A 13,235-nucleotide genomic window follows, 5' to 3' on the forward strand; every position below is an offset into this window, starting at 1 on the left:
TTCACGTTCAGGACACCGCATGAATTTTCTATTTTTGGTCCCTCTTGCACACCCTTTGTGCACATCCATGTAGTATATGCTGAATAGGATCATAGCCTCCACCCGATCCTTCGGTGTCTTAATAATGACACCGGAATCCTAACAAGGCCTTATGGGATTACAATCAACTTTTCTAGGGTTATTAAATCACAGGATAAAATGACGGTGCACAGGCACTTTTTTTTTTGTCATTTAAAGTGCTGTGTGTTAATTATGAGCTACTCACTTTGTAAGGAGCTAATTTTCTATTTTCATATTACTATTTCATTGTAAATATCATAAGACGTAAATGAGTAAGTTGTTTTAACTTAAGTTCTTTTTGATGTTGCACGAGAAAAATTAATCATAAGAGAAGTGTTCTTGAACCAACAATGGTTTCGGTTGCCACTTCTTAGGAACATAATACATAGTAAGTTAAGCGCTAATGAATGCTTACAGCTTGACAAAGATGATAAAAAATATGTCATTCTGAATTTCCAAATGAAAAAAAAAAAAGAAACGTGCATTCTGCTTTTTATTAGTGCATAAAAATATACATTTCAATAATTTTTTCTCACACATTATTCTTTCATCTACGAGTATAAGTTATTTAAGTTTGGAGGAAAAGCATGAACACTTTAATGCATTTGAAATATCTAAATTTTTGCCTGCTTTACTGATCAAATATTTATACCATTTTATTTAAATTATAAAATTGGATTATTCCATGTGATAATAAACAGGGCCGATCCTAGGGTGTCGGCCGCCCGTGTGCAAAAACCTAATGTGCCGCCCCTCAAGAGTAATTTGCATATTTTAACGAATCTTGAACGTCAATATAAATCTTTCTTTAAATTTCTATGCCAAGTTCGAATTCAAAAAAAGGGGAGGGGGGACAGAAAAATGATCTTACAAAAAGGAAGAAATTTTTTATAGAAAGAAACTTCTTAGGGACAATATATATCTCTGAAAAAAGTAATAGATACCAAAACGCATTTTATAGTCTTTCTTCGGTGACATCAGAGAAGGGACAGCGGAAGGGGAAGCGTGGGGGGAGGTGTCAGGGGTTCAGGGGAGGATGATTGCTCCAAGAAAATTATCAAATTTGGCGTATGAAAAATATTTTTGGTTAATCTTTAGTTGTGTTTGGTTGCAAGGATAAAAGAGTCAAGTATATTCAAGGTGCATGGAGAAATTTTCGAAATCTACGTCACATATCTCAATTTTAGGAACTTTTTCGAGACTTTAGGTGAAAGTAATGTTGCAGTTCTTTCCTAAAATTCTTTCAAAATTGAAATCAATTTGAAGCTATTTTTTAAGACCGTAGCTTAGGAAGGATCGGCGTTCTTCCCGAAAAATTTCCGAAACTGAAATTTTAAACCCGCAATTTTGGGTTACCTTTGTTGACGTTGCAAGAGGGAGGGAGATTCAATCGTCTCCCATCGAAAGATTTCGAAATATAACTTTAAAACGCAAATTTAGGCCGTTTTTGGTGACGGTAGGGGATATGGCGGCTATCCTCCGGTAATTTCTCCGCACTATTTTTTCAAAAACCCGTTTTTGGCTAGATTTGAAAACAATAGGGGAAACGTGAAAATATTCCGAACCAAAATTTTTTTCGGAACTGAAATCCATTATAGGCTATTTTTGGGAAGGAAGGATTTTGGGGCTCTTAAGCGGATATTTCTAAAATCGAAATTTTATATTATCCTTGGTGACGTTAACAAAACTGGGAAGCTTCTACGGATCTTTCGGATATTTTTCAACATTAATATCTGAAAAATATAACTATAGACTTTTGTCCACCTCATCTCGACGATTGATGGATATGCCCTAGCGCCGTAAAAAGTTACATAAGCCAGGCAGTTCTCCTCCGGAATTCTTTAGAAACATAAGTCCCAAAATCGTATTTTAAGCCTTGTTTGATAACGATGGGGCTAAGAGCGGGCGGGGGTTCAGTGTGCCCTCACGAACTGTGTTTTTGAAGCTGAAGTCAATTTCAGGCTAGTTTAGGTAAGAAGCTGTGGCTCCACGGAACCATCTAAAAACGAAATTTTCAGGTATAGTGATTGCGTTGGAGAAAATTGGGATCCGGGGTCTTTCCCCAAAAGTTCTTGAAACTGATGTTTGATAAACGCAATTTTAGTTTGTTTTTCAATACGTTAAGTGAGAGGGGGTGGAATTAGAGGCAAAGAATATAGATAATGGAGAAGAACTTTCACTTCGAGACCGGTTTGTAAGCTCCGCAGAGAAAATAAATTACTAACGAAAACATGTTTTGGGACAAAAGCCGACATTTAGGAACAAATTCGTCGCCAACGGTGAACTGGCTTGGCGGAGGGTTGCCATTTCCTCGCGGGAGTCGGGGAGACACACCCCCCATGGAGATTCTAAAGCCTTTTGTATCTGAAGATTTGAAGAGTTCCAGATGTTCAATCGTTCTTCTCTTTTAACTAATGTACTCATTTGCTACTGTTGAAAAACCGCAACTGATACCGCGATTTTTCTCTTTGAGTGGGCCTGGAAGAAGTGTCATCGCGCCGTTCGACCCCTGAGCGTTGTGCGAACTAATGCATCTACTAATCAGAATGAATTCGCCCTAAATTTCCCCTTTTACTGATCATTGAGGGAAGAAACATTATTATTTATTTCCACTTTTGCTGATTTATATCATTGAGGTTGTAAAAACAAAATAACCTTTTTGGTCTGCTACGGGAGTTGTTTTAGGGGAGTATTCTTCTTTTTTTTTAATTTAAAGAAATGGTTTAAACGAAGAAATAAATTTAAAAGTTTCTCTAGCAGCTCTAGTTTTCAGATAATTTCAGCTGCTTTACCCAAATTATGCAGTTTTAACTCCATTTTATGCATTTCTAAATCAAAGTGTAGGCTTCTGAAACAAGGACTGCCTCCAGCATGTTTGCTCTGCTATAATCAGTTGGCAGTCTAGTTACATTCAGAAAAACTCACTACATGAAGTAAATATCTAGTAAGTTTAGTAACAAGGCTTCAACGAATTGCGGTCAACTTGTAAGTTCTTGCAATGCATATATTCGCTTTGCGTGATGTGTGACGAATCGGATCTTTGTATGTAATATTTTCAGGGTCCGACTAATGTAGACAATAAACGAAATTTTTTGGGGGTCCTCTACAGTCAAACCTTATAAACAAAAGCATTAATAAAGAATCAGGGGTGGTAGTTTCAGGGGTGTTCAGGTGTTAAATCACTTATTCAAAGCAACCCACACTTGTACACATGAAAAACTAGATAAATTCAGGAGAGTACCTTAATTTTCTTACATAGAAACTGCAGCAATTTTAGTATTTTTGGGGCTCTTAAAAATTGGGGACCCATGGCCAACAGCCTAATTGGTCTGGTTGGTAATTGAGCTCTGATTCTTTTGTATAATACACTTTGAATAAAAATTCCATTATTTGTTTTTCATTTGATCTATGGATGTAACTTAAACCCATGTCACAAATATTTCAATGTTATGTTTTAGAAATTTGAGCTCCTGCGCAAAAATTGATGCCCCGTAAGAAATGCTTTGGTGAAACGGATGCAACGTGAAAATGCAACTTCAGACCGTTTAGTTACATTCATTCCAATAAAAGATTAAACAAAAAATAAAATGTGTTAGCATCTCACCCCTCCCCCCCCCCCGCACACACAACCGTACTCCGATTTCCCTGCTTTCCTTAACAAGGAGGAACAAGCGAAGTCTTAATTACATCGTATGCAATACTTCACACTTCACTGTGGCATTTTATGTAGAGGTCAAGTCCACCGAGAAGTTAATCGGGTCAACGAGAGAACATGAACCAACGGGACCCCACCTTACCCTAGCCTTGTCAAATAGAAACGCAGCTAAAAGGGAGCTAAGAAAATACGAACCTGTACAGCGAAATAAATGCGGTGTGCTGATCTTCTGACAGCAAGCTTTAGCTATAAACTATCTGAATTCTATTTAACGTGTAAAAAAATCACCTAATAAAATAAGTACAGATTTTAGCTTCTGAGAATTCCTATGCAAACTAAGCTCTGACACGGGACATCTTGTGGCTGCATAAAGTTTAAAAATTTCATACGACTTATTCATACAAATGTATCGAAATTTATTTTGGATTAAAAAAAAAAAATGTTGAAAACTCTCATAACTGTCTCTCTAGTGAAAGTCACTGGTTATTCTTTGTGCGGACTCGTCTCCAGATTAGAGGTGCTTTAAATGCAGTTTTACCTACACGGGTATGTACTAATTTGTGAGGTTTATTTTATTATTTTTTTAAAACTTTTAAATTACTCAAAAAATCATATATGTTTCTACAATCAACTCTCTTTAGAATACGCAACCAGTTTCGAAGAAGGCAATGCAAAATGATGGTAACAGTAAACGAAATGCTCTCGTAAATTATTTTAAAACAATTTTTTACTGTGTTGTGCCATTTTTGTTCATTTATTTTTTAACTCTTAGCATGCATTTCAGCCCAAAGTATCCTATTCAACGTTTATCATATTTAAGACGAGCCCTTTTTGTATGCATACATTACACAAATGAGTAACATGTATATAAGTATTGTGTTCTTGATAATATCGTGTATATCATGATGCATGCTATGGTATATGCATAAAACAGTATGTTATGCATTTAAGTTATTTTTAATAGACATTTACTCACTATTTTCAATGACTCAATATTTTCAATATTCTCAATAACTGTATTTTGTTTGTGGTCATTAATCATTAAGTTTAAATAATAAAAAAAAAAAAAATTCATGTAGTTTTGTTGAAAATTGATCATAGATCTTATAATTAAATACCTATTCCGAAATATTAATTCTAACCAGTGGATAGGGTCATATTTCATTGAAAGTCGTAGGTGTACGAACACTTTTGGGAGCCACTGTAATTATGCATCTCAGAATACCATAGATTGCAATGTTCTGTGTCAGAGCTGCTTGTTCTGCGATCTTACTAGTTAGTCGGCTCATTCTGACCTGTAGCTGATTCTGCTATTTAACCCAATGCAATGTTTTAAAATGAAATCTTTATTAGGAAATACTGTAGCAATGCGTATTTTCACAAATTATGACGTTTCTTTTTCATTAAATTCCGCATACATAGTAAAAAAGCTTTGACCAAGCTTCCAAGCAGCAACGCTTTAACTTAAGAATTATTTCACGTAAACATTATCAGCCGGTTCGATGGATGTCAACAGCTATGAAACGATTGTTAAAAACGTATTTTCATTACGTTAAAAATATGAAAACAAAAAATTTAGAAAGAAAACCATGACTTTCTTTTCTACTCAACTTAGAATCAAGATATTTTAGTATTTTAACCATGGAATATTTTCTTGTTCATTCCTGCTGTTTTTTTTTCATTTTGCAATTCCATTGTCGTAGAATGAAACAATATGGTTGACTGTCCCACGGACTATCTGTTTTAGGAATTTCTCAGAATGTGTTAGATATCGTAAAAGCAGCCTAAACCATAAATTGAACAAACAATATGAATCAAATTTTATTTTGGCGTCTATGTCCTTAGTATCTGCAAATATACCTTATACAGCGCAACCTCTCTGAGCAGCCACCCCTTCGTTCCGCAAAATTTCGGCCGTTCAAAATGGGTGGCCGCTTTAAAGGGTTTTCGTTACAGTTGCAATGTTATTCTATATTACGCAATATAAGTTAGTGTAATACATAGAATGAAATTTGAGACTGTTCTAAAATGGAAATAGTATATTATTTAATTATTGTTTACATTTTTTCGAAGAAAGGATACAATTTGGGAATAAAGTTTTCAATTTTCTCCTACAATTGTTCACAAAATCAAATTCAAAATGTTGCTTGTTGCAATTCAAATGTTTTTCAGTTCAAAATGACAAAAAAATTGCTCTAACCAATTTATTTATCATTGCATCTGAGCAGATTTCTAGTGAAATGTAGTGTTGTAATTAATTTGTTACCCTGACAACAATAAGAAATGTAGTGATATGGAAGCAAACTAATGAACTAATCATGTAAATATTCTTATTTTATGTAATAAAGTGTTTCAGTGTATTATGAATTTTATTGACTCAAATTTTTAATGCAATCTTTATTTTTGATGCAAACAATACAATTGGGAAAATGAGAATACATACCAAACTGATTGAAGTCAAGGTAAATTTAATATAAAAGGAAATAACTAATGAAATTGCCTATTGATCATTAGAATATTAGCTCTATATAGGCTGTAGTACACATTACGTAGCATAAAAAACATTGTTTTACGAAAAACATTGAATCATTTCACCAGAAATGAATTGAATTTGTGGGATCAAAGCTATTTTTTAAATTAGACATCTTTCATTACTTTTCATCATTGAAAGACTATCACTCATTATCATGTTACCGACCTTTGTAAAAAATTATTATTATTATTATTTTTTTTTTTTTTTGCACAATCTAAAACATTTTCACTTTTATTAGATTCTGTTGAATTTGTCAAATTGAAGTTTCAGTAAGAGTTCTCTCGAGTACATTTCGGGACGAAAATAGTTTTAAACATGAGTTTTTAATTGTTTCCATCCAGGTATAACTATTTTGAATAGTTTCGTACGGCGAAATGGATCAAGCTTATTCTCTTCCTACTTAATCATGGAAAATTATCGAACTTTATCGAATATCGGAGCAACTTGCACGCTTAATAAGGGGACCCACTAATGATTTTTGGAAAACTGCTGAATGATCTTAGTCGTTGTTACTTTTTAGGAAACTCTGTAAAGATACATTTACCGGGCTTTCCCCCTTCCCCATCTCTCTTATTAATTCTGTCTTCTCTTCCTTTCCTCCGAAAACACCAATCACTACCCATCACCCCCAGAGGCACGGAAGAAAAAGCTATGTCCGTAAGGTTAGTTCCCCCTCCCTCCCCCCCCCCGGAGATCATCAGTGAAATTGTTAATGAGGTCTAAGGATATCAATGGTGCAATACTGTACTGCCGTGTGCAGGGGAAAAGCAGTAACTGCAAATTTTTCATTTTTGATTTTTTTGCATTTTTGTCATCTATTGTGCGTTATCTTTACTGTACAAGCTCGCTTATTTGATTTCCGCTGAAAATAACGCGCGATAAAGACGTCTAATTCCAACACTTTCCTATTGTTAGCATTAAATCCAAAACGCGTTTCTTCAAATATCTTGAAAAATCATTTCTGCAGTTACTGCTGTTTACCTGCACAGGGCAGTATGATAAGGTTTAAGGCGAGCTGAACGATGGTTTTTCTTGATCGTAAGAGGTCTGTGATGAATTTCCCTACTGAATGGAAAACTGGTAGTCGGCCCCGCTTAAACGAATACCGTGAGTTCCAAGAAATATTATTCGAATCAGCGGGGAAATTTAATTTATTTTTCCTGATTGACAACGTTTGTCTTAAAACGTTATAATAAATCAATATCTAAGTAATAGAAGAAACATGTTTTTTATTAAAAAGCGTTTTAAATAAGCTAAGTAAATAAAAGTATGTATGAAAATTATATGTCACTTACAACTATGGGTAGTGAATCTTTGTTCCGACACCTTTTTTCAGTTAATATTTTTTGGAGACAGTCCGTAATAGTGAATTCCTTGCTCAAGGTATTTTGGGAGCACCTTTCAAACTTCAATTACCGTGTTTTACGCAATTAATATCTATCAATTTCTTATCTTCTGCAATGTTTATATTTCGTTGTGTTTTCTAATTTAATTATCAACTGTCTGTTGGTAATGGCAACGATAAAAGAAAATAAATAGAATAGTGGATATGCTTTGATGGATTATGAATGTTTTTTCCCCCGCCGGTTGTTTGCCGAAAAATACAATTTTTAATTTTTGCTTCAGTAATTGCTCTTAATTGATTTTTTATGTATTCAAAAATTTTCTCAGCTAAAACATATGCGAAAGCTGATCACTATTATTCGATTAACCGGGGAAATTGTTCGATTAAGCGGGATCCCTAACATTGCGAAATGTCTAACATTGGGAAATATTCGGTTCCTGGAGATTTTATTCGTATAAGCGGGGTTTTCGTTTATCCGTTACGAGATAAGGCGGGGCTGACAACATTGTGTTTCCATTACGATCCAAGTGCGCAGAACAAAAATTGACTTATTTTGTAAACAAACAAATAACAGAATTTTTTAAAAAATACCAAGAACTTTTCATAATGAACTCAAAAAGTACAAAATAATTTTTCTGGGTCACAAAGGACAATTTAAGAATTCCTGTAGTTTTTGAAAATGACACCACAAACGAAGAAAAGTGCGGCTCATGTCATGAAGAGGATTTATTATTATCTAGCTTTCAATCATAACTTTGAGTGTTGAAACATGCATATTTTTGTTATTGGGAAAGTTTGGTTTGAAATGACTAGAACCGCACTTTTCTTCATTTGTGGTGTCATTTTCGTAGAATTTTCGAAAAATACATGAATTCTGATCTAGAAAAGCTATTTTGTCCTTTAGAGTGCATTATGAAAAGTGCTTGGTATTTTTAAAAACATTCTGTTCTTTTATTCTTTTTAGTGTAAATGTATTTCAGAAAGAAAATAATTTTACCCTCACGTTTTTAATATAAATGCTCCCCACTAAAAGGGAGAAAACCTATGTACGTGTCTAAAACTTTAAGTAGTAGGCACTAAAATTTAATCCTTGTTCCTCTGTAGGATTTATGTTTGCTAATTTCATGATTGCTTCAGAGGAGCCTTGATTCAAAATTTTCATTATGATTGCTTTTAACATTAGTGTTGAAAGGCAACAAAATTTGTAACAATGGGTTTTATATTTAAACATTTAATGAGGAAATTACATGAAACTTGCGGTTTTCCATCTTAACTTAAATAATTATTTTATTTTAGAATTTTATTTTTTCAGCGCTAAGTTGTACCTTAAGATTAAGCAAATCATTTAGTGAAATCCCGAAGTCTCTAAGTAGTCTAATAGCAGAGATATAAGAGAAACCAGGCCTCAGATTTCTCCGAGACAATCAGGCCAAGTATAATAAAAGTGCTTAAATAACATAATAAAAAAAAAAAAAAAATACTAAGCACTTTTCATAACGCACTCAAAAGGACAAAATAACCTTTCTGGGTCAGAAAGGACAATTTAAGCATTCCTGTAGTTTTCGAAAATTCCAAGAAAATGACACCACAAACGAGAAGTGCGGCTCAAATCATGAAGAGAATTTCTTATCATTATATAGCTTTCAATCATAGCTTTGAGTGTTCAAACATGCATATTTTTCTTATTGGGGAAACGCTTTTTGTGTTCTCAAGAAGCATTATGATATTGAATGCAAAATAAACCTAATATTTACTCTTTGTTAAGCTTTAGTAGTTCAAAAAAAAAAACTCTTAAAAGTGTTACATGACGTTGTGTATTTATCTCTGTACTTTTTTAAAAAACCTTCTTCATATAAAAACGCTGTCCGAAAAGGTGATTTTCAGGAAAAAGTTATAAAGGTCACTATATATGTGTCGTGGAAAAGGTCTGCGGACTGATTTCTAGTTGATAAGGATACAATGCGAACATTTATCGCTTGAAATCTGAAGACTTTTATTGTCTTAAAGTTAAAATTGCGGAATAAAACGCAAATGCGTATATTCACAAGGAACGATAAAATTAAAAATTTTAAAAACCTCCGATTGAGTCGCAACTGCAGAATCAAGAGGGAAAATTGAAAATCCTTTTAAAAGTCTTATATTATTTAAAATCAAAGTCAAGTATTTTTTTTTTTTTTTTTTGCTATTAAATTGAAACTGGCAACAGATAAAAACTTTAAATCACTGCTTTTAATTCCCTTGTTGGTCAACAATGAATGGGGTCGTTTCCAAAATTTTAAAAGTATTTTTTTCTGAAAGAGCATGCTTAAAAACACAGGATCTGACCATTTTTTAAATAATTTGTTTAAGTTTAATATTTAAAAAAAATGCTAAAATCTGCGCGCTTTCATTGTTTACATTTCTTGTCTATGACATCACAAATGATGAAATGCCATTCTGTGTTGCCATTCACAGAGCAAAATATTTAATTCGCATCTTTACTCACGTGTATTGGCAACGATATGGTTAATAGCAAGCGTAGAGCTCAATTTTAATTGACTTCTTGATTATCATAACGTGGAAACGCGGTACAAAGATGCGTCAAAGAGCATCATTTGTGACGTCACCAAGACCACGCTTTGTTTGAAAAATCGGACATATTAAAAAATTAATTAAAAAATAACTGTTGGAAAAATGAAAGAATTTTTTGGGTTATGTCATTTATTTATTTATTTATTTATTTTTGCTTATTCAATCAATTTTAGTGACTAAAAGTATTACTTTTGACTGAAGGAAACAACCCCATTCGGTTTTCAATCGCGTGAATAAATGTTTAGCGGTTATTAAAATCTGCATTAAAAAACGTCATAATTCGAATTTTATGAAAGATAGAAGCTCCAAACACATTTTATCAGAAGGCGGAAAAAATTTCTCTTTATTTTGGTATTAAATTTTAAAATTTTTAACTATGTTCTCACTGCAGAAATCGCGAAAAACATTTCAGAGGTTTTTAACTAATATCTTCGTTAATTAATGTCATCCAAAAACACAACCTAGCTAAAAACACTCCCGATCAACTCCCCTTTCGATTTTTTTTTAAATTTCTTTTTTAAATAAAGCTGTCCGTCCATTTTGGCGCTAGAGTGCGACAGACAGATACACACACATAACGGGAGCTCAGATTTTAAGAAAATGCATATATCTTGAATAATTGCAAATTGCTTATCTCTACTATATCAGTGATATAATTGATTCACGTGCTTTAAGAAGTACTGCGGAACTTAGAATTGGATATGGAGAATGTCCATCCGTCTCAATTTTTCAGGCTGGCCAAATTGATTAAGAAGGTAATTCAATAAATGATGAATTACTTTTTTTCGAAGATCTTCTAACAATTGTTTTACAACAACATGAGGGGTATTTAGCACGTTTGGGAACAAATAACAGACGTGTTTAGCGTTTATCAAAAGTCTAGAACATTTTGACTGCAAAAATCCACAGTGAAAAACACACGAACACAATGAAAAAGTATGTTTTGGTTTTTCCAGTAACTGAAATAAAATATTTAGATTTCGGATGTTTAGTTCTGATGTAAATTAGTATGCTAATTAATTAATATGTTGAAGTTTGCTGATCGTTTATTTAGTACTTTTGATATAAAGTTATCTTACCGACCCACTAGTACTCTCATTTTAGAATTAAGAGAGGGGGGGGGGATATGTAAGAGGTAAAAATGTCGCGTAAAAATGAATAAGTGAAAGGGAGGGGGGGGGGGGGTTCACAAGCGGTTTCTTTATAATATCTGATACCAGGGTCCACCGACTGATGACAGGCCCTGGTGTTAAGCAAATTGTGATTTAAAAAAAGGACAAAAAGAAAAAAAAATTCGAGGTGAAAAACAACGCATGTTTTTTTTTTTTTTTTCGGCAAAATTAATTTATTTTAAGGATTCAAAATTTTTACTCGTTTCATACTTTTGCGCCATTCTAATTTCGCCCCAATTCTTTTAAATCACGTATCGCTAACGTAATAACTTACACTTGACGATTCTACAATGACTTTTTTACTACCCTTTAGCAATGAACCATCGTACAAATGAGGCTTAATTACCTCCCTTTCAGCGCTTCCGCAGAGGGGAGAGAAGAGAGAAAACATCTTCACCTCCGGATTCGCATTGCAAATGCAGCGACATCAGCATTGGCGATTTAGTGCCTTTTCGATCATTCAAGCACGCTTTTTCCCAAACTTGTCTCGCCAACCTGTTCCTTAATGTCGGCTTCTTGGTCGAACCACTTTTTCGTCAGGGGTCGAAAGGAAGGTTACATACGTTTCTACCGGAGTGGAACATCTTTGCGTGTGAACTATCTTTGTTAGAGGCTTCTCTAAAGACGCTAATTGAGACTGTCTTTGGTAGTAATGTTTGCGAATGAATTTCGGGATCCTTCACTGCAAAAATTTCGAAAAATGCCAAAGCAATTTTATATGACGTTTGGTGATAGGAAGAGCTGTCGTCTGAAAACACGTTTTGGATTTTGGAGCCAACATTTTTACGCTATGTTTGATTAAGTTAAGTTGGAAGAGGTGAATCAGAGACTTAATTGAATCCTTAGGATCGATGGTTCAACCAGCGAAATTTTCCGAAAGTAAAGTGCTAGAAACGCAATTTTAAGCCTTCTTTAGTTTCGTCAAGGAGGTAATGGCATCCTTTTGGATCTTCGTTTTGGAGCCACATTTAAATTTACTTCCCGGGACAAGGGCCCTGTCCTCCTACCTGATTTGAAACCAGGCAGTTCATTCAAGAATTTAATCAGAAAAATTATTGTAAAGGGGGGAAAAGTACAACATTTTAGTTCGTCATTCATACATGTTACTATCAAGGGAGTCGCAATTTTCCACTTTCCCTCCACGCATCCACGATTGTTAAACACAGAGTTTGTTACATAGTTTGTTGTTTGAAATGCTTGCGAGAGTATCTAATCAGTATAGCTTTTTTTTTAATAAATAAAATATGTCTTCATTGTTTAGGTCAATAAAAGCTTGGGGGTAAACATTAGTGGCCGCCCTCGGTGCTCCTTTTAGACAGCACCATTTCATGCCCCAGAAGGGGACCTTTCCCCTCCCCTGTATCCATGCCTGATTACCGGTTCTGTCACAAACTTTGCAACCAAATGAAGCATGTGTGTTAAGAGTAGATATTAATGTACAATAAACCAACACAATGTTCCCTAACATTCTATTTTTCTTAAACTATGCCATGCTGTCGGAAAATCGACACATACTTTGACAATTGAACATTTAAAAATCAGCATATTTATTCTACTTATTATAAGTTATCTTGTGAGAAATTCTTGAGAAATTTTGCTTGATTATAAGAACTACATGATGCGGCCGCCCCTTGCTTTGGCCGCCCTTGTGCGGCGCACACTCTGCACACCTGCTAGGATCGGCCCTGATAATAAACTGCAAATAATATATTTTTTCTCTTAGCATTTTAGTTGTCAACTTTCGAGATGGAAAGCGAAAATGAAGGCAGTCCTCTTTTGAATTCATTTCAAGAACAGACTTGGAGATCTAGATTTAAAAGACGTTGTCTTCGAATTCCGTCTGAAATCACTATAACAGGAATTATATTAGGGTAAGTAAAATATTTTAAAGTCATTTTA

At 34.1% G+C, this 13,235-nt stretch overlaps 1 protein-coding gene across 2 annotated transcripts in view; it reads left to right on the forward strand.

Annotated features, from left to right (window-relative positions):
• Positions 1-13,235, forward strand: part of LOC129218700 (uncharacterized) — a 135,263-nt gene that overhangs the window by 26,711 nt on the left and 95,317 nt on the right. For both annotated transcript variants that reach the window (XM_054853022.1, XM_054853023.1), the window contains exon 2: positions 13,060-13,207. In XM_054853022.1, the coding sequence (XP_054708997.1) occupies positions 13,083-13,207 (125 nt within the window). In that variant the 5' untranslated portion in view covers positions 13,060-13,082. The remainder of the gene's footprint in view (positions 1-13,059; positions 13,208-13,235) is intronic.

This window comes from Uloborus diversus, chromosome 3, assembly GCF_026930045.1.
Source record: "Uloborus diversus isolate 005 chromosome 3, Udiv.v.3.1, whole genome shotgun sequence".
Lineage (NCBI taxonomy): Eukaryota > Metazoa > Arthropoda > Arachnida > Araneae > Uloboridae > Uloborus > Uloborus diversus.